The sequence below is a fragment of the Mus caroli genome, unplaced genomic scaffold, assembly GCF_978045245.1.
Source record: "Mus caroli unplaced genomic scaffold, Mus_caroli_1 scaffold_16, whole genome shotgun sequence".
In the NCBI taxonomy this organism is placed as follows: Eukaryota; Metazoa; Chordata; class Mammalia; order Rodentia; family Muridae; genus Mus; species Mus caroli.
Window position 1 is genome coordinate 19204962 of NW_028227271.1, and position 27924 is coordinate 19232885.

The 27924-nt window shown below is 49.1% G+C and overlaps 1 protein-coding gene across 2 annotated transcripts; it reads right to left on the reverse strand.

The window, feature by feature from the left end:
• Positions 1-14453: 14453 nt before the first annotated feature.
• Positions 14454-19911, reverse strand: Upk3a (uroplakin 3A). Of its 2 annotated transcripts, none has more exons than XM_085831561.1 (6): positions 19788-19911; positions 18846-19001; positions 17429-17708; positions 16408-16490; positions 15645-15777; positions 14454-14747 (listed from the first exon to the last, which is right to left on the reverse strand). In XM_085831561.1, the coding sequence occupies exons 1-6, from the start codon at positions 19837-19839 to the stop codon at positions 14600-14602; spliced, it is 852 nt and encodes a 283-aa protein (XP_085687687.1). In that variant the 5' UTR covers positions 19840-19911; the 3' UTR covers positions 14454-14599. The 2 variants fall into 2 exon arrangements, with proteins under 2 accessions (XP_085687687.1, XP_021039831.1); XM_021184172.2 differs by having other exon boundaries at positions 14454-14759.
• Positions 19912-27924: the final 8013 nt, after the last annotated feature.

Sequence of the window (27924 nt, forward strand, 5' to 3'; positions counted from 1 at the left end):
CCCCATCTGCACGCCTGGACAGCCCCGCGGAAACGCAGAAGGCGTTGAGCTCGGTCGGAACCACCCTTGGGCAACCACTTCCAGCCGGGCTCACTTCATCTACCTCAAGCCACAGGCTGTGCTGCCTGTGCCCTTCCCCAGCCTAGCATGCTTCACGTCCTCCCCGCAGTGACCGGCTACCTTACCACGTGTCAGAGCAGTCGTCTGGCCCTTCCGTTGTGCCTCGGGATCCCTCTTGGACACGTCTAGCTTAGGCTTAGATCCAGGGACTTCTGAGCATATGTGCCCAGGTTCAGCACCCGTCAATCGGGTGAACTCAGTGCCCACCCTGAACGGTGGAGAGTACACGTGGGTGGGCTCTGCGCTGGAGCACTCAGTCTGAGGACCTTTAAGAGTCAGTGATACCTCTCCTTTCTCTAAATAAGGCTGGGATGGATCAAAGCCTATTTCCTCTTCCTCATCTTCCCAGGTCGGCCTGCCCGGGCAAGTTATTTGGACTTCCTCTACCTCTGGCTCCTTTTTTCTACATGGGTTTGCTGTAAGCATCCCTTCAGCCCCATAAGGAAAATGCATGTGTAATAAAACCTGGGTTTTTGTTCTTTTCTTTTTGAGACAGGGTTTTGTGTAGCTTTGGCTGTCCTGGAACTAGCGCTGTAGAACAGGCTGGCCTCAAGCTCACAGAGTTCCACCTACTCTGTGGGTGCTCTGATTAAAGGTATACAAAATCACTACCTGACCAGCTCAAAATTTGTGGCACCAGAGCCCAGAACAGTGGTTTGGGCACCTGAGTCTGGGTACCTACTGGGTAGCTGGCCTTTGAGAAAATGTTTTTTTCAGTCCTCAGGACATCTCTTGTAAGGATGGCACCACATTTACTGCAATTAACAGCAGAAGAGGAGGAAGCCCAGAGAAGTTGTATTAGCAATACCAACCATGCATTGGCTTCAAAGGTCTGGGCTTCCCACTGCTAGTCTGAACAATTTAAATGTGATGCAATTTAGTTCACAAGCTCCTGCTTCCATAAAGGGTCCTAAGACTTGAACCTGTGACACTGGAGAAGTTCCCGGGTTACAGGAAGGAAGTTGTTCAAGGAGACTGTAGGCTAGGAGCTGAGGAGTTAGAACCCACAGTACACCACCCACACACTGGATGTCCTCCAAGATCCCATGTGGCAGAGCCTCAGTAATCCCAGCTCTCCATCTAAGGTCAACACAGACTGGAAGTCTCTGCCCATTCAGCCAAGCAGCTTTACAAGGACAAACCCACAGGCGGGACAAAGGGGACACCTTAGAAACAATGCCCTCCTCTGTATCCAAGAGAGACAGATGAATACTTTCTACCCAGCCTGGCAGTACTAGGATCACCCTGACTTACAGGGGGAATCTCAGAAAACTGCTTTAATCCCTGACCACTGTGTTCATTCTGAGTAGATAATGTAGCGCCCGCCAGTGTGTTCCTGCAGTGCGTCGTTCAGGTAGGCTGAACAAATTCATGAATAGGTGTGTGCACAAAATATGTTTCATGGCATGAGTTCAACAGACCAGATTCCTTTCTTTGTTATACCAAAGGTGGCCTTGGAGGCAAGCAGCAGTGGCTACCCCAGGAGATGTCAGTCTGTTTGAAATGCAAGTGCCTGTGGAAGTCTGCGAGAGTAATGATTACAAAGCACAATAAACTCCCCTGTGACACCTCTTCCTTCACTCTCACAGCAACCCCGTGCAGTAAGGATTGTGACTTTTTTTTTTCCCCACAGATTCAGAAAACAGAGTGAGGGCTGGGGAGATGTCTCCTGGTAAGTAAAACATTTGCCACGCAGTCATGACAACCTGAGTCTGAATCCCCAGAACCCACCTAAAAGTCAGGCATGGCGGCACATCCACAGTAAGATGAGAGGCAAAGACCCGAGGAATCCCAGAAGCTCCAAGGCCAGCGAGTCTGGCGCATGACAACTTAAGATGGACCCTGTCCCAAACCCACACAGAAGTTTGTCCTCAGATCTCCATAGTAATGCCATGGCGTGCATGTGCTCATACACATAAATGCGCACGCGCGCGCACGCGCACGCACACACACACACACACACACACACACACATGCGCACACACACGGACTTAACTGGTCAGTCAAGCTGCTTCAGTGTGCTGCTGTCTGGTTTGCTACAGAAAGAACTTTGCACAAAAGGAAAGAACTGCTAGACTCAGTGAGAAACGCTAGGGTGGTAGAAAAGACACAACAAGGTGTCCCATGACATCATATTGTCACCCCCTCACACCCACACATGCCCACCAGAGATGAAGCTAATGCTTTATTTATTTATTTATTTTTGGTTTTTCAAACAGGGTTTCTCTGTATAGCCCTGGCTGTCCTGGAACTCACTTTGTAGACCAGGCTGGCCTTGAACTCAAATCTGCCTGCCTCTGCCTCTGCCTCCCGAGTGCTGGGATTAAAGGCCTGTGTTGCGTTCGGCCAGCGGCTCACATGCCTGGGTTCTAGTCTGGAAAGGCATCTTGGAAACCTGGAAGAGAAGAGGGGGACTAAGCGGCGCGCGCGCGCGCGCGCGCGCGCGAGAGAGAGAGAGAGAGAGAGAGAGAGAGAGAGAGAGAGAGAGAGAGAGAGAGAGAGAGAGGAAACCAAGACAGTCAGTCTGATCAAGGTTCAATTTTACTATTTCTGACACTCAGTTATGAAGCAGGGGAAGGGGCCTGATTCCCGCCAAATCATCTTGGAGTAAGGTTGCAGGTGAACACGTGATAGCTCCAGAATAGCTAGGTGGCAGGCAGCGGCAGTGGGAGTGGCAGGACGATAGGGCGGCAAGCTCTGCCCCGATGCTCTCTAACACTGAAACCTGAGCAAACAGGCTGGGGAGGGGAGGTTACAGGCCTGCACCACCACTGCCGGGCTGAAGCTGGTGATTTATTATAAGATTGGAATGCCTCCAGCAAACAGGCCCTGCATCAGTGTACAGGCGGGGCAAACAACAGATCTTGAGTCACTACCGCAGCCTATATAGATACCAAGCACTATAGCCACTTGCAGGTGTCATCGTGCATGCAAGCCATAAACACTAAAGACAGAGGAACCAACAAAGTGCTTTGGACCCTCACTCTGCTCCACACACACACCCAAAGTCAGTTTCCTGCCGAAGTCGTCCAGGTTTCCCTGCCTCTGAGCAGAAAGGATGATGCAAGATGACTTTGCCGGTAGGGCTGTTTGGAAGAACCTCTGTAACCCACTTCACCCTGAATGGCTGTGCCTGCCTCACCTTTACTTCATACAGGGCCTCCTCACTGCTGACCTGAAACTTTGCAGCAGGCTGCTCTGAGACCCTCCTCTCCCAGGTCTGCTGTACCCCCAAGAGCTATGAAATAGTTGGGGGCAGCTAGGCACTGAATAAGTATTCACGTGCCCACTGTGCTAGGAGCTCAGGACACAACAGAAAAACCATACTTGCCCTTTGTCGAAATGACTGTTTAGCCAAGGAAAAATGACTGTCAACGGGAGTGGTGGGGCCAATAAGACCAGGGAGAAAAAAAAGAAATCACATAGGAGAAAGACTTAGACTATCAGAACCTTGGAACGTGTATGTCTGACCAAGGACCTGATCTAAAATATATAAAGAACTCTCACAGTTTAATAATAAGGAGGTAAAGGGTCCAATTTTTTAAAAACCTTCAGACTTTATTTGTAAAAGCAAACTGGGGGGCTGGTGAGATGGCTCAGTGGGTAAGAGCACCCGACTGCTCTTCCAAAGGTCAGGAGTTCAAATCCCAGCAACCACATGGTGGCTCACAACCATCCGTAACAAGATCTGACTCCCTCTTCTGGAGTGTCTGAAGACAGCTACAGTGTACTTACATATAATAAATAAATAAATCTTTAGCCGGGCGTGGTGGCGCACGCCTTTAATCCCAGCACTCGGGAGGCAGAGGCAGGCGGATTTCTGAGTTCGAGGCCAGCCTGGTCTACAAAGTGAGTGCCAGGACAGCCAGGGCTACACAGAGAAACCCTGTCTCGAAAAACCAAAAAAAAAAAAAAAAAAGCAAACTGAAACTAATCAAGAAGGCTGCTACTCACTTTGAATATGCAAAGCCCTCCAGCAACCCACAGCAGTGAAAGATTTAAGAAATGCACTTTAGTAAATATTTGAACACAGGCTTCTCCAAAGACTTGGAGATGGCACTCGGGCACCTGGAAGAGTTCTCTGTGTTGTTATCCATGAGGGAAATGCAAATCAAAACCACTCAGAGATACAACTACACACTAGAACGTTCAGAATTAAAGTCATGTGGAGACAGTGGTAGGAGGACTGGAATCCTACCCCACTTCTGGAGGGAATGGGCAGAGCTTCAGCTACTGCACACCCAATACGAGGCTAAAGTGAAAAATAGTCATCACATCAAGTGCTGGTGAAGATGCAGAGAACTGGGCTGCCTCAATACATTAGCTCACTTTGCATCTCATCAACATGAGGAGTCCCAGAGCTAGGGTCTCTAGTGAAGAGAGGTATTTGGCTGGGGAAGGTGGTACACACACTTTTAAACTCCAGCACTCAGGAGGCAGAGGCAAGTAGATCTCTGTGAATCAACCAATTGGATTCTAGGCCAAGCAAAGCAACACAGAGAGACCCATGACTGTCTTCTCTGAGCACACACATGGTACCCAGACATACATGCTGTCAGTTCCTAGAACCCCTGCATTCCCGAGTTCAGATGGCTAACCCAAGCCAAGTGAGAGCCCTGCTGTGAAGCAAGCATGCCAGGTGGAACACAGCTCCACAGCCTGAGACCTCATCGGAACCTGCCACAAGAGAGGCTATCACTAAAACTTCCAGGAGGATGGGGTTGCAGGGTTTTGGAGCAGTGGGTTCCAAACCTCTACCGGCCCCTCTCCCAGGACAGCAGCAGCATCCTGCCAAGAGTGGATGGTGGGGAATGCCAGTCCACGGGACTTGTGTGGCAGTCTGCCAGGGTGGCAGATCTCCAGGGGAGAATGCCCTGAAGTGCCATAAAATGCAAATGCTTAGTTGCTGTTGAGAGGACAGAGTCTGACGGAAGGCCAGAGTGGCAATGGATGGGCCATACTTGTGGCTCTGCAGCAGCTGGCTTTCCAAGTATAGGAGAAGATAAGGAAAGAAAAGCTGCAGTGGAAAGACTTAGGGCCTCTCAGAAGTAGCCTCCAATGCATTGCTGGTCAGCTGATGACTGTCACCATACCAGTCACCACCATGACTGGCACTTCATATCTGGACTCTATAACAATGGATCAACCAAACGTGGATCAAAAAGATTCAGAGAAAGCTGGAAAGACAGCTTGGTGGATAAAGTGCTCACTGTGCAAGCATAAAGACCTGAGTTCAAATCCCCAACTCACTTCCAAAAGCGAGTTGTGGCTGTGCATGTCTATAACTCCAGACTGGACTGGAGAACAGAGATACAAGGATCACAGGGCTTCCAGGGCCAGCCAATCTAGTTGAAGCAGTGAGTTCCAGGGTCAGTGGCAGATCCTCTCAAAAAGTAAGGTAAGAGGCCCAGTGTGGTGGTACACACCATTAATCCCAGCACTTGGGAGGCAGAGGCAGGTGGGTGTCTGTGAGTTTGAAGTCAGCCTGATCTACAGTTTCAGACCAGCCAGAGCTATACAGTGAGACCCTGTCTCAAAAAGAAAAAAGAAAGGAAAAAAAAATCCATGTATGGTGGTACACATCTTTAATCTCACCACTTGAGAGACAGAAGCAGGCAGATCTTTGTGGCCAGCCTGGTCTACAGAGCAATTTTCTGGACAGGCAGAAGGGTTTTACTGCTGTGAACAGACACCATAACCAAGGCAAGTCTTATAAAGGACAACATTTAGTTGGGGCTAGCTTACAGGTTCAGAGGTTCAGTCCATTATCATCAAGGTGGGAGCATGGCAGCATCCAGGCAGGCATGGTGCAGGAGGAGCTGAGAGTTCTACATCTTCATCTGAAGGCTGCTAGTGGAAGACTGCCTTCCAGGCATCTAGGGTGAGGGTCTTAAGCCCACACCACAGTGACACACCTACTCCAACAAGGCTACACCTCCTAATAGTGCTACTCCCTGGGCCAAGCATATACAAACCATCCCATTCCACTCCCTGACCCCCATAGGCTTGTTCAAATACATGAGTCTATGGGAGCCATATCTAGACATAGAGTAATAAAAAAAGTACAGTTAGTCCAACTTCCAAGTCCCCATAGTCTATAGCAGTCTCAACAATGATTCAAAGTTCAAAGTCTCTTCTGAGATCCATCCAATCACTTAACTGTATCCCCAAAGAAAGACAGGAAACCAGCTGGGCAAACTCCAAACTGTGCATCTCCATGTCTGATGTCAAAGCAGTTTTCAGATCTCCAACTCCTTTTTTATCTTTGTTGACTGCAACAAAGTTCCTTTCCTGGGCTGGTTCCCCTCCCTGTTAGCAGCTTTCCTCAGCAGATATCCTAGAGCTCTGGCATCTCAAAAATCTTGGGTTCTCCAAGGCAACTTCAGTGTTACAGCTTCTTGTTTCAGTGTCAGGGATACATAATCTTCATGGCTCCTCCAAAGGATTGGTGTCTCTTCTCCAGCTCTGCTCTCTGTAGCACTCTAAGCTCAGGTTGATACACTCTACAGCTGCTGCTGTGGTCAAGGGTCGTCATCCCATGGTACTGGCATCTCCAATACACTGCTGTTTTCTGCTGTAGCTAGGCTTCACCAATAGCCTCTCATAGGCTCTCTTCATGGTACCAAGCCTCAATATCTTTGTATGACCACTTCGGTCCTGGGCCATCAACTACAGCTGAGGCTGCACCTTCACCAATGGCCTTCCACGACCTCTCACAGAGCCAAGACTCAGCTGTTCTTCATGACCCCTTCATGTTTCAAAACCAGTACCACCTGGGTGACTTTTATACATTACCCAGTCCAGCTGCAGCACGAGGTACAACCTTGGCTATCTCTGGAACATAGCTTCTTTGTGCTCTCAGAAAACACTTCCCAGAAGATTTCACCTCAATGATGCTGGTCTCTTCTTAATCACTGCTAATTTCATAGCTCCAGGTAACCAGCATCAACTGTCCCAGTAGTCCCTTCTATTTTTCACTCTAAAGCCAGAGACACATGGCCAAAGCTGCTGAGTTTTGCTGCTTGCAGGAGCTGGAAAATGGCCCCTCTTGTTCTATTACATTATCAGTAGCTTCCTCATTTCCAACTCCTTCACTAACTAAGCTTGGCTATCCTGGATCTTGCTCTGTAGATTGACCTTGAACTCAGAGATCTGCAAGCCTATCTCCTTGGAGTAAAGGTGTGCACCACCATGCCTAGATCAAAATTTAGCTGTGTAGGATTTTGCCCCAAAGTCCCAATCACTTAATTTAATCTCCTTGATTCTGCTCCATTTCACTTCCTGGTGCCCTTTAATACTTGAACCATATATTTTATATTTTTCCTTTCTAAGTTTGCTATACTTGTTCAACATGCTCTTTTCATGAGACTTAACCAGAGAACAGAGACTCTGCTGGGCTTTTTTGCGACTTCCTTTGTCAAAGCAATTAATGTAAATCTCTTTACTTTAGCCTAAGCTAGATGCTTCATACAAGGGCAAAAAGCAGCCACGCTCTTTACCACAATCCCACAAAAACAGTCTCTATGCCATATACCGAAATTCTTCTCCTCTGAAACTTCTCGGGCCAGGTCTGCATAGTTAAAATCACTCAGAGCAACAAAGTTTTTTCTCCACATTCCTGGTAGGGTGACCCATTAAGCCTCATTTAAAGCATTGCATTGCTTTCCAAATCCAAAGTCCCAAAATCCACATTCTTCCAAACAAAAGCATGGTCAGGCCTATCACAGCAATACCCCAGGTCCCTGGTACCAACTTCTGTGTTAGTTAGGGTTTTACTGCTGTGAACAGACACCATGACCAAGGCAAGTCTTATAAAGGACAACATTTAGTTCGGGCTGGCTTACATGTTCAGAGGTTCAGTCCATTATCATCAAGGTGGGAGCATGGCAGCATCCAGGCAGGCGAGGTGCAGGAGGAGCTGAGAGTTCCCATCTTCATCTTAAGGCTGCTAGCGGAATACTGGCTTCCAGGCATCTAGGGTGAGAGTCTTAAGCCCACACCCACAGTGACACACCTACTCCAACAAGGCCACACCTCCTAATACTGCCACTCCCTGGGCCAAGCACGTACAAACCATCACACAGGACTACACGGAAAAACCCTGTTTCAAAATGAGGAATAAAATTTAAAAAGGAAGAAAACCCCTCCAGCAACAGTAATAGTAAGGCAGAGAGGGCAGCGAGATGGGTCACTGGGTAGGGATGCTAGCTGCAACTGACAGCCTTGGGTCATCTCAGAAACCCACATGATGGAGGAAGACAACCAACTCCTGACAGTTGCCCTGACCTCCATACACCGGCCATCCCCTGCCACAAAATAAATAAATGTAAAAGAGCATGTTTTAAAATTTATTTTTAGGGCTGGTGAGATGGCTCAGTGGGTAAGAGCACCCGACTGCTCTTCCGAAGGTCCGAAGTTCAAATCCCAGCAACCACATGGTGGCTCACAACCACCTGTAATGAGATCTGATGCCCTCTTCTGGTGTGTCTGAAGACAGCTATAGTGTACTTACATATAATAAATAAATAAATAAATCTTTTAAAAAAATTATTTTTATTTCACATGCATTGGTGTTTGGCCTGCATATATGTCTGTATGGGGATATGGGATCCCCTAGACCTGGAGTTACAGACGTCTGTAATCTGCCATGTGGGTGCTGGGGATTGCTCCCGGCGTTACTGGAAAAACAGCTTTTTTTTTTAATATTTATTTATTTATTACATATAAGTACACTGTAGCTGTCTTCAGACACACCAGAAGAGGGAGTCAGATCTTGTTACGGATGGTTGTGAGCCACCATGTGGTTGCTGGGATTTGAACTAAGGACCTTTGGAAGAGCAGTAAGGTGCTCTTACCTGCTGAGCCATCTCACCAGCCCAAGAACAGCTTTTTAACCGCTGAGCCATCTCCCCTGCCCCAACCATTATATATATATTTGTGGTGCAGAGTGATAAAGACATTTGACAGTGACCTCTGGCCTCCATTTGTGCGGACGTAGGCAAGGCCACCCGCTCTTGCATGCACATACTATAAGAACTGTGGCTAGGGCAGTAGAAGCTGTCCTGCTTTACTCTCCCATTAACAAGCTCTTATGCAGCCTCTGCACACAACAGGAGCTGGGCACAGTGCGTCCCACCTGCTGCTCCAGCTGCTTGTGCTTGAGGCTGAGATCAAAGGATCCTTTGAAGCCAAGAGTTTGATCCTAGACTGGGAGACACAATGGGACCTTATCTGAAGGCAAATAAGTATAGCCTTGCATTTAGTAACCTACCAGCAATGTTTAAGTATACAAAAGGCACTTGGGGTGTGGCTCAGAGGTAGAGTGCTTGTCTAGCCTGTGCAAGGTCCTGTGTTCCCTCCCAGCACTGTCACAAGAATAAAAGAGAATATGGGAGGATAGCAAAGGTTATGTTTGGCCAGGCAGTGGTGGCACACGCCTTTAATCCCAGCATTTGGGAGGCAGAGGCAGGAGGATTTCTGAGTTCGAGGCCAGCCTGGTCTACAGAGTGAGTTCCAGGACAGCCAGGGCTATACAGAGAAACCCTGTCTTGAAACACCTCCCCCCAAAAAATAAATAAAAGGTTATGTGTACAGATGTTCAGCTGTGTACATAGCGATTTAAAGATGGATGCATCTTGATGTCAGTGGGCATAGAGACATAACTGAAATCCTGCCACAGCAAAGGATGAGGAATATCTGGGAGCCATGATCCCTCTAGCGCACTCAGATAATGACGATATGAGTACCTGCAACCACTTCTTCCCTTGAGTGACAGACTTCCACACCCATTGCTCCTGCTGGGCTCTGTGGATACAGCCTAAGCAACCTACATGGACCGTCCCCAGTTCCTCCAACCCAAGTTGAGGTGGCATTATCACATCCCTGGTGGCCCTGGCCTGAGCCTGTGAGTCCCACCCCCTTTCCCGACATCTCATGGCCACTCCATCACCATGAATTTTAGCCCCCATCGAATTACATACACTCCCACCTGGCTCCCATCTGCTCTGTTCTATGCTGGGCTGTTCGTACCTCCTGCCCAAGTTACTGTGGAGCCTACACTTGCCTCAGGGGTCTCCCTGTTCCAAAACTTCTACGGTTCAAATCTAGAAATGTGTCCCAAAGGTTTATTGTTAACTCCTGAGCCTCAAACAGAGGCGGTACTTGGTTTGTGATTGGTTCATGAGATGGAATTAATGGATGGTCTATGAATGTGACCATAATGTGACGGGCTACTGGGACTCAATATTGGCTGTGAGATGTAGCTGCAAGGTCTCCATCTTTGAGGTGTGTTCTTTAGAACCACATCTTGTCCCTGGTCTCCCCTCCCCCTTTCTTCCCTGTCTCTCTCTTGCACCCGATCCTTCTTCATCACCACAAGATTGCATCCTCAATCCAGCATGCCCTCTCTATCATGACATTCTGCCTCATCACAGGCCCCAAAGCATCAAAGCCAAGTAATCATGAACTGAGGCTTCTGAATCCACAGCAAACTAAAAAATGCCCTCTTTTCAGTTGGCTTTCTTGGGCATTTTGTCATCACAACAGAGAGCTCAGGGGAACCCCATCCTCCACAGGGCAGCCAAGTGGGGTTCATTGTTCCCAAGTGGGAACTCTTCCGTGATCTGCTGTCACACTCAATAAAAGCCACTGCCGCCCCACAGTGGAAGACCTCACGGCCTCTGGCTCACTGACCTCATATATCTCAACTCTCTCACTCTCACACACTCTTGGTGACCTTGAAGGTGCCAAACACTGGCAGTGTTGTGTCTACCCCATTCCTGCACACAGCAGTGTCCAGTGAACCAGGGGCTGCTGTTGCCAGACTCCTCCCTCCCTGTATTAGTCAGGGTTCTCTAGAGTCACAGAACTTATGGATAGTCTCTGTATAGTAAGGGAATTTGTTATGACGACTTACAATCTGTAGTCCAACCCCTCAACAATGATCAGCTGTGAATGGGAGGTCCAAGGATCTAGCAGTTGCTCAGTCCCATGAAGCTAGTTGTTTAAGCTGATCTTCTGTCAAGGTAGATTCCAACAGAAGTGCAAGCAGTCGAAGAAGACCCAACCTTCCTTCTTCCAATGTCCTTACGTAGGTCTCCAGCAGATGGCCCAGATTAAAGGTGTTTACCGGCATGCCTGGATTTGTTTTGTCTCAGGCTGACCTTGATCTCAGAGATCTCCTTGCCTTAGTCTCCAGGGATTCGAAGCCACTATGCCTCAAGATTTCCATGCCTACAGGACAGTGGTGGCACTTGACTTTAATCCCAGCACTTGGGAGGCAGAGGCAGGTGGATTTCTGAGTTCAAGGCCAGCCTTGTCTACAGAGTGAGTTCCAGGACAGCCAGGCTACACCGGCTACCCTATCTCAAAAATAAAATAAAATAAAATAAAATCTCCATGCCAAGATCTAGGTCAGAAACTTGTATCTCCCAGTCTTAAGATCTGGATCACAGGTGAGCCCTCCAATTCTGGACTGTAGTTCAGATAGAATTCCAGATAGAGTCAGGTTGACAACCAGGACTAGCCATCCCACTTCCCTTGCACTGTGCTGGGAGGGGGAGGCTCAGATGCCTTTCTGCCCTCCAGGGGCTCGTTCTTCATTCACACCCATCAGTGGACCATCACAAGTCTGCGCAAGACTGCCATAACAAACGGCCACACGCAGGGTGACTGGTGAGTGATAAAAACCTACTCTATATGGATTGGGAAGAGAGATCAGGGTGCCTGCATGGCCTGGATGCTGTGAGCCTCAGTCCTTAGCTCTTTTCATGGCCTGTGGTAATTTGGATATGCTTGGCCCAGGGAGTGGTACTGTTAGGTGTGACCTTGCTGGAGGAAGTGTGTCTCTGTGGGCTTGGGCTTTAAGACTCTTGACCTAGCTGCCTGGAAGCCAGTCTTCTCCTGTCTGCCTTCAGATGAAGATGTAGAACTCTCAGGTCCTCCTGAACCATGCCTGCCTGGATGCTGCCATGCTCCCTCCTTGATGAATAATGAACTGAATCTCTGAACCTGTAGGCCAGCCCCAGTTAAATGTCCTTATAAGAGTTGCCTTGAGCCGGGCATGGTGGCGCACGCCTTTAATCCCAGAACTTGGGAGGCAGAGGCAGGTGGATTTCTGAGTTCGAGGCCAGCCTGGTCTACAGAGTGAGTTCCAGGACAGCCAGAGCTATACAGAGAAACCCTGTCTCGAAAAATAAAAATAATAATAATAATAATAATTAAAAAAAAAGAGTTGCCTTGGTCAGACTGGAGAGATGGCTCAGCAGTTAAGAGCCCTCTGTTCTTCTAGAGGTCCTGAGTTCAATTCCCAGAAGCCACATAGTGGCTCACAACCATCTGTAATGGAATCTGATGACCTCTTCTGGTGTGTCTAAAGACAGTGACAGTGTACTTCCATCAAATAAATAAATATTAAAAAAAAAAAAAAGAGTTGCCTTGGTCATGGTGTCTGTTCACAACAGATAAAACCATAACTAAGACATGGCCAGAGATCTTAAGGCTGGCCTTTATATCCTCCCCACCCCTCCTCCACATCCCTTTTTCTCAACAGGTCTCTCATCTAGCCCATATTGTCCTTAAACCAACTATGTTGCCCAAGCTGATCTTGAACTCCTGATCTTCCTCCCTCCTCTCCCTGAGCTCTGGAATTATAAGCATGTGCCACCACGCCAGCTCTGGGGTCTTTTCTAAGAACATTGATCCCAGAGGTGAAGACTCCACCTTCATCACCAAACACTCTCCAAAGGCTCCCGTCCTAATATCACCCACTGAGAGTCAAGACTTCAGCAGGTGAGTTGAGGGTGAGGGGGCACAGACATGGACTGTTCTGCAGTGGACTGGGAAGAAGAGTCTAGTCACTGGGGCTACCACTAGTGTGTGTGTGTGTGTGTGTGTGTGTGTGTGTGTGCGTGTGCGTGTGTGTGTGTGTGTGTTGCCTTCCTTCAGCTGTAAGTAACGTTCCTACTGTAAACAGCTCCAGAGCACCCCTTTCAGTGATGAGGGGTGGGCTGAGACGTGTTTTGCACTCCCCACACAGGGAAGCATCTTGGGATGTGCCTCAGAAAAGTGTGTCTTTCAAACCCAGACCCTGGTCAGGGACCGACCCTTTATACGCATGCATGAGCACAGGCAGACTTGGTGTCCTCCCTGTACATCCTGAAGCCTCTTAGGCTCACTCTGTGATAATCTCGTTCACCAACATTTCACCTTCCTGCTGGTCTGGGGACCTAACATGTCCATCACCTTGTTCAATTGCCATGTGCTATTTGAGCTCACTAAGAGGCTGGCTCTGGAGATTAGCTCTCATCCTGTCCTGTTTCAGGTTCTAGGATGATTAGCTAGAGTCCTCCAAAGCCTTTCATCTGGGGATGGACATCCCTCTAACTATGACAGGAAAGATAGAACAACTTGGACATAAACCATTCCAACAAGGGTTACTGCTGTTTATCCCAAGGTATAAAGATGCCTGCAGTGGGAAAAGGAGGCTGGAGGCTCAGCCATAGAGAGAAGGGCCAGTTGGGAACTCCAGCTGACTGCCTCAACTTCCCCAGTCAGTTTCTGCTGGCTATTGAGAGGGCCCACTTTGATGACATCATCTCTCACTTGGAAGCCTCACCTGATGGGGTCCTCCACCCTGCCCAGGGCTTTCTGAGGGATCCCCAAGCTGGCTGCTTAAAGGGCTTTCTTTGTTGGTTTCCACTGGCTGTTTTCAGTGCCTGATTTGATAATGTTTTACTTTCTATCTACCTGTGTACCATCTATCTCCTATCTATCATTTACCTGTCTAACATCCTTCCATTTACCTATATAGTATCTATCTCTCTATTTGTCATCTGTCATCTATTATTTATTTATCCATTTATCTATTCATCATCTATCATCTATCATTTATTATATATCTACCTACCTATGGATCATCTATCTTATCTATCTATCTATCTATCTATCTATCTATCTATCATCCCTACTTACATACCTCTTGCTATGCAGTCTTTTATTTGAGCTTGCTATCTACCTAATGAACCCACTCATTCTAAACAAGAAGCAAAGATCATTCTCCAGAGGGCACAGAACAGAACCATAAAGATGCTCTCCCGGAAAATGGTTTAGGAAGCATGTCAGGCCAGCCTTGTAACAACCCTGTCCATCAGCACATTTTACAGATGGGGAGACGAAGACTCGGGGCTCAGGGCTGAATAACAGATTCAGGCAGCTCTCACTATTATAGTTTTGAACACAGTGTCCCCACCTCCTGAGACACAGTGTCCAAGCCCTCAGAGTGACGTTACCCACACATCCATCCCCTGATTCTCCTTTCACTCTGGACATTAACACTTAAGATTTTATTTAGCTTTTTCATGAAGTTGGACCAAGATGTCATGTTTCACATCTGGTCCAGTCAGAGCATAAACACCATCACTGCCAAACACAGGGCCAAGTTGAAAAGTGGCCACGGCTTGGTGCCGGGGTTTGGCTTGTTTCAGTCTTGAAGCTTGCTGGAGAACACCTCTGCTCTGTCTAGGGGTGGGCCCCGGTTCACAGATGAGTACGAAGGCTCTGAAGTCCCCAGGGTCTTGGGGACGGCCTCCTGGGTGATCTGTGAGTCATGTGTCATTTCCCCATCAGAACTGCCCATGTCCCTGGCAGAGAGAGAGAGAGAGAGAGAGAAAGAGAGAGAGAGAGAGAGAGAGAGAGTCAGGATTAGGGGAGAAGAGCAAACCTGGTCTCCTCCAGTTGCCCAGGGCCCTAACTTAGACATTATATTGCCTTCCAGGGCATAATCTCAACAAGCCAGTATTTTTGGAGTCCTTGTTGTATGCTAGACCTCTGGATAAGGGAAGGGCCACCCTACTTGAACTTATACAGATAGTGTTACATCTTTGAGCTGAAGAATTGGACGCCATTGTTCCAAGTCCTCAAAGTGCCCTGATCATCAGGGGAGACAGATCAAAGTCAAGAATGATCACACAGAGTGGACAAGTCCAAATGGAAGACTTCCTGGAGGAGGAGGAGGAGGAGGCAGAGATACTCTGATCCTGAAAGAGGATCATGGGCAGAGAGAGGCTCATGGGATGAAATAGGAAGACTCTGCCCTGAATATTACTATTGCCTCCATTTTCCATATGGGAAAACTGAGAACCTGGACATCTTGCTAAGGTCACTCCAGCAGAGCTAAAGCACGTCTCCTTTGTGGGGTGTTGGGATTAAATCCAGAGCCTCCTATGTACTGGGCAAGTGCCATACCACTGAGCTACACACCCAGCCTAAGAACTGAGATCTGAATGGGCCCGCTGCCCACTAACCAGGATGCACTAGAGTCTGTCCCTCTCCTGGGCCCTTCCCTTGCCAGCTGAAGGACGTGACCCTGAGATACCAAGGCCCTGAGATACCAAGGCTCTGTCTGCTCTCACCAGCACCATGGCAGGTTGCCCCGGCTCAGAGGACCTGGATGCTAAGCCTTTCCTGGGGAGGGTGTGTGTGTCACCCTGTCTCCAGGCTCCTCCCTTTCTGGCTGTGGAACTCACACAAAGCTGAGGATGATGGCTCCAGCGAAACCCACGAGCAGGAAGAAGGGCAGGGATCCCAGAATGGACGTGATGACAATCATGCCTCCACTCCGCCGGCCGGGCCACGTGTCGATGGCCGAGTAGGGGATGGCTGCAGAGGACCACACCCCACTTAATCCCAGAAAATGTCCCACCCTGGATATTTTCCCAAGGGCAGGCAAGGTAACCTGCCTTGGCTGCCTGGAATCCAGGGTGACCTAGGAGCCCAGGGCAGTAAATGCTCTCCCCAGACTTTGACCTGGTGGCTCCTCTGCTTCTCATTCTTTACCATCGGCTGAGTCTTTCTGGTGTCTTCCCCTTTTTGCATAAGGTTAGTTACATGTCACGTCTGGTGACATGGATGGCGTACATAGTCTGAACAAAATAAAGCTGAGCCAGCAGTTCAGAGGGGATGTGGCTCTTCATTATTGTCACCCTTGGGAATGATGGACCAGTCCAACAGTGAGCAAGTGACTTGTGACACTGTCTGTTCTGAGTTCAACTCCACTCTGGTACCCCAACTCTAAGCTGTCCCATATGCACACTGTCCCCAGAGGCCAACCGTTTAGGACCGGGTCCAGGAGTACTGGGCCTGCTGCTGCTGTTAGGTTTCCTAGAGGCATCCCACCAAGCTAACCAGGCGTGGAGATGGAGGTGCCCAGGATGTGAGGGATAGAGCCAGCCAGGTTTAGTTAGAGCCAGGACTCAGCTCCAAGGAGCTCACCCCCCAGTCCACACTTACGCCGGTTGGTCCGGATGGGATCTGACCATAGTGTCTGGTCCTGCACCAAGCCTGTGGACATGTTGACCAGGACATATTTGAATCTGGAAGAAGATGGAGTAAGGGTGACTTTCATCTAACCCGTGCACCCAGCCACAGGAAACAGGCAGGAGGAGGACCATGGGAAGCACACAGGAAGTCTTCCATGAGACAGCTACTGGGTGAGGTCAGGACAAGAGAAGGATGCTGGACTTGACCACATATCCCCCTTTTCCAGTTTGGTAGCATCTGCTCTGGGAAGCCTTCCTGGCTGGGACTGCTGTTCAGCCTTCCTCTGGGAGCACCCCCTTTTAATTTTATGCCCCTGTAGCACCCCTGCTGAGTGTTAATCCACACACGCTTCTGGCAGCTGCAGTCCTTGTGGTCACAAAGAGAATTAGAAAACCAGCCCAATAGCTTCCATCACCAGCCCTTGGATCAGGGCTATGTTTTAGGTGCAAGAATCCCCAAACAAGCTAGTCAGAAGACCCAGAGAGACAATAAGCTCTGTTGTAGCCCACTTAAGTCCCAGTTTAGACAGTGGACTGGATAGTCTGAGGACCAGTTCATCTACGGCCTGTAGTTTAGTGACCCTTAAAATTAAAGCCCCCTTAGGGAGCTGTGGCTATAGTTCAGTGGAGCGGCGCATGTTCAGCATGTGCGAAGCCATAGGAGCACATCCAGCCTTAAGCCAGGCAGCACAGGGGGTCAAGCTTAACCTGGGCTATGTGAAAGCCTGTCTCAAAGCAAAACAGGGGGTGGGGAGGAGAAAGGCAGGGAGGGAGGGAGAGAGGGAGGAAGGAAAGAGAAAAAGAAGACAGGATGAATTTCAAACTGCTTGCAGAGCAAGGTGCCAAGCTGACCCTCTCGGGTCTCTGGGTACCTGCTGCAAACCAGGAAGCCCACCCTCCTGGACACCTGATCCCTGAGCTCTGTGAAGTGTGGCTTCCCCCATTTTGTTCCCCATTTTGTCCCCCATCCTCCCACAGCCTCCGACACCCACCTGTACTCAGTGGCTGCTGTCAGGGGTGGGTTGCAGAGGCCCTGGAAGTTGGGATCCCAAAAACAGGTCCCGTTGTTGCCCACCCTGACTAGGTATGCGTTCAGGATCTCTGAGGCCTGGGTCACGTCTCCAACAGCATCCAGGCTAGGCAAGTCACCACAAGGGGTCAGGTCAAAGGCCGCAGCTTTATAGGGGCCTGACCTCCCACCCTGGGTTTGCCGGAAAGTGGTGCTCAGTGGAACGCCAGCGCTGTCCTGTACAGACATATTCCTGGACATGGCTGCAGAGACGATGCAGGAAGTTAAGACCCTGGCCACTCTAACTCAGCAGCAAGCACTCAGTCACCCATCAAGCACCCGAGTCCAAAGCTGTCCAGGTTGGTGCCGGGCACTAGGATGATTGGCATGTGCTCAGAGGTAACAGTGCAGCTGGCCCGGAAATACCCCACTGTGAGGTACTGGATCCATGTCTCACTCACTGTCTTCTGGTGTCCCTCTAGCTCAACAAACCTCTGCCACCTGTAGCTGTCCTAGATTCTTTTTTTTTTTAAGATTTATTTATTATTATATGTAAGTACACTGTAGCTGTCTTCAGACACCCCAGAAGAGGGCATCAGATCTCATTACCGGTGACTGTGAGCCACCATGTGGTTGCTGGGATTTGAACTCAGGACCTTTAGAAGAGCAGTCGTCAGTGCTCTTAGCCGTTGAGCCATCTCTCCAGCCCGGATTCTTTCCTCTACAAAATGGGAAGGACTGGGATAATGCTAAGGTGAGTGTGGCCGAACCCATACTGCACATTTTCTCTTTACTTCCTGGGTGACCTTGGCCCAAACCACTTGACATCTCTGGCCCCTGGACTTCGGTGAAATAGAAAATACCTCAGGGTATCCACAGATTGGGCGCATGTAGCCAGTAATAGAGGCCTGCTGACAGGATGGGATGCTGGAGATGTTAAGAGGCCGTTTATGGGGTGGCTGGTCCCCAAATTCAGGAGCTTATATTATTGTGGTTTGGGTTACAGGGAGCAATCCAGGGAAACAACCTGAAACAACCCTAGGCTCAAAGGCCTGTGAGATCAGAATGTAGCTTTCCGAACCCCAGAGAGGGGCCCCCACCCCTGTCTTCATCCCCTACTCTACCATAATACCCTGCATGCTGCTTGCAGACAGTGGCTCTAAAGTGGGCAAGGCAGCTGGTGCTAAGCTGGTGCTCAGAAACTGGTGTGGCTCCCTCCCACCAGCCTGGTAAGGGCAGGCCTGGGGCCACAGCCACAATGGTGTCAGTGTGTGTGAGAGCAGTGATAAGTGAGAGCATCCTGGATCTTCATAGACATGCAATATCCCACTCCCCCCCATCTTCCCCCTCTTCCCCGTAGACTGTCAAGTGGCGCTTTTGGAGGGAAGCGGGTCCCTTACCTGAATCGACCATAGCATAGAGGTAAACCTCGTAAGAGCCGCTGAGTGGCTCTGAGCTATCGAACATGCACAGAGGCTTCTCCAAGGCCACCGTGGTGAGGGTAGGGTTGTTGGTGGCAAAGGTCACACTGGCCAGTTGGGGCTGGAGGTTCACAGCTGGGGAAGGCAATGAGGGTAGGAGCTGACCTCTGGGCACTTGCTGCAGGTCCAGTACTGGGTTTGGTCCTCCCAATGGGTCATCATCCCATGAACTTCTCTCCTGCTCCCCTGTGCCCACCTTGCTGGTCATCCTGGGCAGACACATCCCTACCCCACCTCAGTCAGACAGCTGCTGCCCTCTAGCTGTCTCCATAAGGTCTCTCTGCCTCCAAGGGTCCTCCACCACCACCACCACCCCACACACACACACTCTTCACTTGAACGGTCTACCCTAACAAGCAAGCCTCATCCGTTTTCCTTTCTCTAGAACCCTTTGCGGCTCCCTACTGACTTCCCGCATAGTCTCTGAGGAAAGACAGTGAGGTCCCGAAGTTCACAGCTTTTCCATGTCTACTCTCAGCTTCAACCCCTGCAGGCTTCTCCTCACTATCTGCCCCAGCCATAAGGATCAACAAGCCAATGCCAGGATGGACCATCCCTCCCTCTCCAAGAACTTGCCGTTCTTCCTCCCCTCAGTTCAGGGGTCACCACAGAACTGGGTGAGTCTGCTCTCTGCAGCCCCTGTGTGGTGTTCCCTAGCAACACCCATCACAGGATTGAGGCCAGCCCAAGGGTGGGCGCTGGGATTCCCATCAGTTTCTATTACTATAGCTGCTAACATCTGTGTTCCTAATGCAGCCGCCTATTCCTGAACCCCCTAAATGAGATTCCCAGTGCCACTCCGTGTCTCCACTCCCCTCAGGCCTCCCTGGACACGCCCCGGAGGTCTTCTCCCCGGCTTACTCCAGCCACACCGCAGGCATCCGAGAGCCAGCAGGGCCCAGAGCAGGAGCATCGCCCTGAGATGAGCCTTCGCGATGCACTCTGCCTGCCGAACGCCCTGCGGAACGCGCACCTGCTCCCTGCAGCTCCGCTCACCTGTCACCAGCAAGGGCATGCCCCGCCCCTCTCAAACGGACCAATCCGAAGCCTCTCCTTGAGATATTTGCATACAGTCCCGTCCTGAGTTCCTCCCGCCCAGAGCATCTAAAGCTCTGATCCTTCTCTTGGTCTTCTGCAAAGCTCCTAAGGTGTGCTGAAACTAAGCTGAGGTTTTCACAGTGTTGTCAGAGATAACGCAATCTTTGGAACCTCAATTTCTATACTGCAAAGTAGAGATGCTAATCCCACAAGCATCTTTGGGACCTCAACTTCTATACCGTAGAGATGCTAATTCTCATAAGCATGAGCCCATACTATGTGCCAGATACTGATAAAATTAACAGTCATGGAAAAATGAAGTCCTGGATGGTAACTCTGTTCACAAGCCGTACAAGAACAGAGGCCCAGGGAGGCAGGGAAGGGGCAGGAACCTCCTCCTGAGAGGCAACGGGCAATAGTGATGCTGGGCTGGAGTGCAGCTCAGTGGTAGATGCTTGCTTGGTCTAAGTAAGACCCTGAGTCCCCTCAGCAAAACGAAGGGGGAGGGGCGGAAGAGAAGAAAACCTGCTCCTTTGTGCTGTACCTCTTCAGCTGAGGGCTCCTTCAAGCTGAAACTGAACAATACCCAGCCACTGCTGTCAGAACTCTTTGATGTGGATCTCAAATGCAAACATCACTGGTCCTATGAGACACATACGGCCCTAGAAATAGGGCTGATGCCCTGGGTATGCTCTGGGTGAAGAGTGGAAGGGTTGTGGGCCCCCAATCAGTGGTGGGAACAACAAACAAGGTTTTCCCATGAAGCAAGGTGTCTTGACCCACAGCAGAACACCCTGCTGTTGAGTAAGGGGCATTCCCGTTATGACCAACGCGAATGGGGGAGGGGAATTGTACTTTGTGGAAAGTACAGATACTTTGTAGAAAGATGTCAATCTGAATGTTCACAACTTGATTACTGAAAGAGAAAGAGAGAGAGAGAGGCTATTTTTAGATTGACAGATACTACGGTGCTTCTGCTACTGGGGACCAAAAGAGCTAGCAAAACTGTGCCAACTTTTGATCTCTCTCAAGAAGATGGTGCCCGTGAACATGCTGTCAGGAAGCCCTTAAGTGCACCCAAGATTCTGTGTCTTGTCACTCCATGTGTCCTGCAACACAAACGCCGCCAACGTATTTCGCCGAAGAAACGACACGTTAAAGAAAACAAGGGGGAGGCTGCAGACTGCAGAATGTGCCAAGAGAACGAAGGAAGCCAAAGGGAAAAAAAATGCCAGGAACAGATCGCCAAAAGATGTAGGCTGTCCTCGCTGGGAGCATCTGCTTCTAAGTCTCAGTCCAGTCAAATGTACGTCGTTATCAGTAACAGATAAATGATCAGGCCATGAAAAAAGAAATGGAAAGGAAAATGATGGGGGTCCTCACCCAAATTAGCCAGTTCCCTCCAGTGTCAGGAATCTGTGCGCATCTCCAAATGCATCTGAAATCAATTTTATGTGTAAAACATAGGGATGAACAAACCTGGGCAGGGGACCAGTAAATCAGTAAAGTGGGGGAATGGATGCTATGATCATCTATGTAAAAACTGGATCTGGGTGAATTTGCAACCAGCTGTCTCAGGCTCTTCTCAGAGAAGACCCTAAGAACCCTTAAGTCCTGAGATAGAGCCCAGGATTTTCCAGGGAAGTTGTTGGTAGTGGGAGTCGGAGGGCAAGCCTGTGGTATCCAAGCACTGGAGATGCGCTCACTAGAGAATGAGGAAGATTTGGAATGCAGAAAGAACTCTAGGGAGCAGAACAGGACGAGAAAGATGGACCAGCTGGAATGCACTTGCCTTGTAAGCACAGGACCTGAGTTCAAATCCCCAGCACCCATGTGAAAAGCCAGGCACAGTGGCACACCTAGAATCCCAGGGCTGGGGAGGTGGGGACAGAAGGATCCCTAGGATTTTCTGACTGTTTCAAAAAATATGGTATAAAGAGAAGACACTTGATGCTGACCTCTTGCATGCACATGCAGACACACATGTATATGCTTAAAACACACACACAAATAATAAATAAGCAAAATGATGGGTTTTTTTTATTTTGATTTTTTTTGACCACTTAAAGAGCCTTGCTTTACCGCTCCTACCCTCCAACACTCACCTCTGCAGAGAACAAAGTTCAAATGCTTACATTCTGAAACCCACTTCCTGGCAAAGATCCCCCTGGCCCCTTGGAGAGGGGTTAATTCCAGCCTGGGAAGGGCAAGGCAGGAGGAGCTAGGCTTTTTGCAATCAATGAAAGAATGCTGAACATATGTCAAAGTAGCCAGTCTAAACCGGCTGGAAGAGGTGCCCATCGCCCGATCTGGGGAACTTTGAGCACAAAATAAACAAAGGTGGTAAATATTTTACATTTAGCCTGTTTGATAAAATACAAGTCTGTGAGTCAATACTGAGTCTGTACAGAGATGTAGAGATACTGGCTTAATGCAGTGACCTAGCTGTTAGACAGACAGATGGATGGACAGAAAGACAGACAGACAGACTGTGCCTGCCCACAGAGTTTAACCTAGGGTCTATTTGGCAGGAAACAAACAGATCCAAACCGGGGGTGGGGGTGGGGGTCCTGTCTGCCAAACAACAGACCACGCTGCTTCCAAAGTATCTGTGTCCCCAAAAAAGAAAGGACAAAGCAAGACAGGCTGAGAGCCGAGGCTGAGGAAGACTGAGGGCACGTACCCCCTCCACACACAGTAAACTTCTGGTTTACTCATCTAAAAACAAGCAGCCGGACCAGGCATCGTGGCACATGCCTGTAGTTCCAGCACGTGGAAGGAGACAATCAGGAGGAGCTCAAGTTGGAGGCCAGCCTGAGCTGCCTGAGTTTCCAAAGGCTGGGGATTGTAGCTCAGTGGTAGAGCACTTGCCTAGCATGCACTAGGCCTTGTTTCTGCCTCTGGTACCACAGGGATGCACACACAGATGTGCACACAGAGCAATGCATAGTGTACACTATTATAACCACTATAATAAGAAAAATTATCAGCATGTGATGCATATTAGAGAGCAATAGCGCATAGAACTTAAATTTCTAGGCTGGTGCAATGGCTCAAGCAGTGGGGAAAGGTGCTTGCTTCAAAGCCTGAGAACTCAGAGTCTGTTTCCTGGGATCCACATGATGGTGAAACCAGCCTGTGAAACGGGCCTGCCGTGGATAGGTGCGTTTGGTTTGGTTTGGTTTGGTTTGGTTTGGTTTGGTTTGGTTTGGTTTTTCCAGACAGGGTTTTTCTCTGTGTTGTCCTGGCTGTCCTAGAACTTGCTTTATAGACCAGGCTGGCCTCAAACTCAAAATCCTCTTGCCTCTGCCTCCCAAGTGCTGGAATTAAAGGTATGTGCTATCCTTGCCTGGCCAGATACAGAGATTCTAAATTGAGGCTTGAGTCCTTCACTTTTGACTGTAGGACTATTAGAACTATGGACCACAAGAAACTGGAATCCTCTCCCACCCCAGCCCCTGGGAATCTCATGCTGACAGAAGACAAATCCTACAGCCTGGGCTGACCAGAGGCGACACTTCTCCCCAGGACAGAAGCTCCTAACTTGTCAGCCTACCTTATAGAAGTGACAGCAATAGATCAATGGTGTGTGGAACCTTGACACAGACTACTTATATCTGCATAGCGTTGGCCTTTACTTAAACACTAGCCTTACTTTAAGACCCCTAAGATGAACCTGGGGCCACTGAATCTGTGTCCTGCTACCCACTGCAGTCATGTCAAATAAATATCAGAGTGTTTTGCCTTGATATGAATTTGGCAGCTTTAAATGCCTTATGAATGGCAGGAGCTTGAATCTGACTTGTTGGACCACAGCCTGTGTCCCCAAATCTGGTAATGGTAAAAGGGGAAAGCTGCTTCCCACAACACTGTGGCACCTATAGACCTCTTACTCCCAATAATAAGTGTGAAGGTCTCACTAAGTAGCTCTCACTTGCCTGGAACTTGGGATGCTAACCAGGCTGCCCTGGAACTCCGAGGAATCCACCTGCTTCTGCCTCCTGAGTTGCTGGGATTAAAAGCACCAGTGACTTTTCTTTATTCTTTTAAAGATGTTCCATGTTTTATAGTGCTGGTGTGGTTATGTGAAAGGGACAAGGGTGAAGTGTCCTGAGTCAGATCAGAAAAGGAAGGATAAAGAAAGTGTAGCATTATGTCAACAGTTGTAAATGGAGAAGACTTTGCACACTGCTGTTCTTAGCAGCATTCCTGCAGGCTTGGCATTTTCAATGTCAAAGTGTTGTGGGGGAAGGGCTGGGTGTGTAGCAGAGTGCTTGCCTGGCATGCCTGAGACTGGGCTTACTCCAAGCAATAAAAAAGGGGGGCGAGAGGGAAGGTTGGGGGGATGTTCTGTGCTCTTCCTTCTCTGGGGGCTCAGTTCCCCTCTGTGAGTGGGGTGGGGTTGGACACTCCTGGGTTCTGACTTACAGGGTAGACAGTTTACCCTAGATACCTAGAAAGTACCCAGCGACAGGCACTTCGGAGCAGGGGTGGGGTTTTCTACAGAAATTTTTAGGAGCTGATATTTCTGGCTTGGTGGTTGTTTGTGCACCTGGGCTCTTCCGGGGTCCTCGGGGTTGATCTCACTGGTGCGAGAGACCGTGCCTGCAATCCCCTGAATTCTCCAGGCCCCGCTGTTTCCTATGAGAAAAACAAACAGAACATCTTCTCAACAGCCCCTTTCGCCCAAATAAGGAGCGAGCGTTAGGGGATAATGTTTAAATAATAATCCACAAAGGTCCAAGCATGCTCAGCAAAATAAATAAAGCAAACAGCCCTCCGGTCTGAAATCAGGGCTCCTCTTCAAAGCCTCCGACTTCGGTGCTTGGCTGGGAGATTCAGGGGAATGTTGTCAGCAAGTTCACTAGGGGGTTACCGGTGCTGGTCTCAGCGGAGGAATTGATGGAAAGAGAATCCCTAGGCAAGTGCCACTCCATGCCAGAGAGCCACAAAAGACAGAGAGAACCAGCCAAGATAACCTCCATGACCCTGTTGTAGCCACGCCCCCACGTAAAGGCTTCAACCGCTTCAGGGCTGGTCTCTGACCCTGGGGTCATGGAGGCTGTGGGATTCTGCTCCTCTTAAGAAGAAGACACTGTGGGAAACAGGGACCCCCACTCCACACTAAGTGTGCTGGAGGCCCAGAGTAGGGAAATCAAAAAGGCAGAAACGTCTGAGGGGCCCATTTGGAGGAAAACTGGTATTTATATTGCTAATATGTTTCGCTTTCCCCTTGAATTCCTCACTGGCTGTTTTCCAGGGAGGTACAATCTTTCCAGTCTCTAACTCTTTCCCCAGAGGCCCCATCCTATCGGTTCAGGACACAAAGCCTAAGGTAATGCATATGTTGGAACTCAAATTCCCTTTTTCTTTCTTTTTTCTTTTTTTTTTTTTATTTATTTTTCCCTTTTTCTTGTTATGGGCTCAGCGACAGAGCCCACTCACTGTCTTTGGCTTTGAATGTTAAGATAAACAGAGAGCATCTATACAAGTAGGAGCCAGCTGTGGAAGACACAGGCCTAGTGCCTCCTGCACGTCCTGATTCTCTGCTGAGCTCTAACTGAACTTCATGTGGGGAATAGACCATAATGGTTTGTTTCTTACAACCCAAGGGAGGAAACTCCAAGTCCAGGCTTCCAACGGTTACGGATCTTGCTGTGAGTGACTACACGTGGTTCGAAACAATCTCATCTCTCCCTTGGGGCTCAACCTTTCAAAAATACACCAACAAACTCTCTGACAGCACAGCAAAAACATGCATGGCTCGAGCTGGAGAGATGGCTCAGACGTTAAGAGCACTGGCTGCTCTTCCGGAGGACCTGGGTTCAACTCCCAGCACCCACATATAACTTCAGTTCCAGGGAATCGGACTCCTTCACACAGACACACAAATATACAAAACACCAATGCACATGAAATAAAAATAAACTAAGAAGCAAAAGATGAAAAACATGTATGGCTCTTGCAGAGGACCCAAGTTCAGTTGTCACCCATGGTAGAATCGGCGTCACTGTTCCAAGCAGCTCCTATAGGGAGAACTATCTTGCCAGCAGTGGGTCTTTCAGATCCAAGAGCAGGAAGAACCCCTCCAAAGCAGACACAGGGGCTTGTGACAGTGACCCCCGGTCCCATGGGTACATAAGCTTATTAGTACCAGGTGAGTGAATATGTAGGGTTTTTGTTGTTGTTGTTTTGTTTTCCGAGACAGGGTTTCTCTGTGTATCCCTGGCTGTCCTGGAACTCACACTGTAGACCAGGCTGGTCTCGAACTCAGAAATCCACCTGCCTCTGCCTCCCAAGTGCTAGGATTAAAGGTGTGTGCCACCACATTTAGGAAGAAACTCTTTACTGGAGGTGATGTCACACACCTTTAATCCCAGCACTCAGGAACCAGAGGCAGGTAGATCTTCGAGTTCAAGGCTAACCTGGGCTACAGAGTGAGTTTTAGGACAACCAGGACTACCCTGAGAAACTTTGTCTCAAAAAAAAAAAAAAACCAACAACATAATAACAAAGAAACAAAAAAGGGAAGATCTATTGTCAAGTTCATCTCAGGTCACACCAGACACCAGTGCAGGTTGGCCCTGGAGCAGAAGCCAGTAGCTTAGAGTTTGTAAGTGTATTTTGAGACCTCCGGCAACAGGTCGCCATTGATGGGTTAGATATGGGGTTCCAATAAGGGGAAATCAGGATCCAGATCTGGCTGGAGGAGTCAAAGGATGGCATTGGAATCTGCCAACTGACATAGGACTGGGGTGAGCCCAGATCCGGGGTGGGAATCGAACACCTACAGTTCCCTTTTGTGCCGAGGAGGACCTGGATTCCAGGGGTGGAGGTCAGATGTCAGCGATCTTCTGCTCATGCCTGTGTCCAGTGGATCAGGAGCTGATTCTCAAACCAGGGCCAGTCCCTGAAGGCAACTTTTCCTGAGCAACGGCCGCAGGTAGATGTGCTAAATGACAGCTTGATGTTAAGTATCCTTTATGTGCCAGTTGTGCCTGCTGCCCCATCCCATGCTAGACATGGAGAACGGAGAGATGTCAGAGTCGCCAGGGCTCTGAAGAAGCCTACGTGACAAACCAGAAGGGCGTGTGGGTGGGGATTGGCAGGCTCAACCACTGGTAGGAAGTGGTTCAACCAGTGGTAGGAAGGTCAGCTTTTCTGGGTTAGCAGGGCAAAACTGGTTTGCCATTGGCGGGAATGAAGATCAGACAACAGTCTGTCTGTCTGTCTGTCGTTATCTGAGAGGTCTGGAAGCCTAAGGGCCTGAAGCCCTTTCCTGACATTCTCGTCTCCCCTATCTGCCAGTTATCTCATCACCAGGGCTCCGCAGGCCCCTTATCCTGAACCAACCTTAGTGGGTCAGAGCCAAAAGAATGAATGAATTGATTCTCGGAGAATATGAGCTCAAGAGACTGTGGCAGCATCCTCCAGACCTACACAGGTTCAAGGCAGATATGGCCCCAGCAAGCTGTGAAATGGGAAATAGACCCAGGGTCTCACCCCTAACCAAGAAGCTATGTGTAATGGTTAAACCTGGCAAAAGAACAATTACTTTTCATCAATGGATTATCACCAGGTCTATTAACCACACTTCAGGGTAGCCCAGGAGTAGGTGGCTGACTACTATCATAAAATGAACTCAGTGGTATTTATGTAGACGATTTATGTCATTTTGCTCTGTCTGGACTTTTTTTTTTTTTTTTTTGTCTTACTGGGCTTTTGCTTGTATATTTTAGTTTCTATTTTTGTGGTTTTGTGGAGAGGTTTTGTGAGTGCTTCTTGTTTGAGTTTCTTATTTATCTATTTATTTCATTGGTTGGTTGGTTTTGTTTTCTTCAAGACAGGGTTTCTCTGTGTATTTCTGGCTATCCTGAAACTCACTCTGTAGACCAGAGAGGCCTTGAGCTCACAGAGATTTGCCTGCCTTGGCTTCCCAAGTCCTGGGATTAAAGGTATG

Bases quoted from the DNA above. Each gene is read 5' to 3' on its own strand.
- Upk3a (XM_021184172.2), bottom strand. From the start codon at position 19,839: ATGCTCCTGCTCTGGGCCCTGCTGGCTCTCGGATGCCTGCGGTGTGGC. The intron at 19,002-19,787 runs GTAAGCCGGGGA...TGCCTTCCCCAG, and splicing joins ATGCCTGCGGTGTGGCTGGA to CTGTGAACCTCCAGCCCCAA. The intron at 17,709-18,845 runs GTAAGGGACCCG...TCGTCTCTGCAG, and splicing joins CTATGCTATGGTCGATTCAG to CCATGTCCAGGAATATGTCT.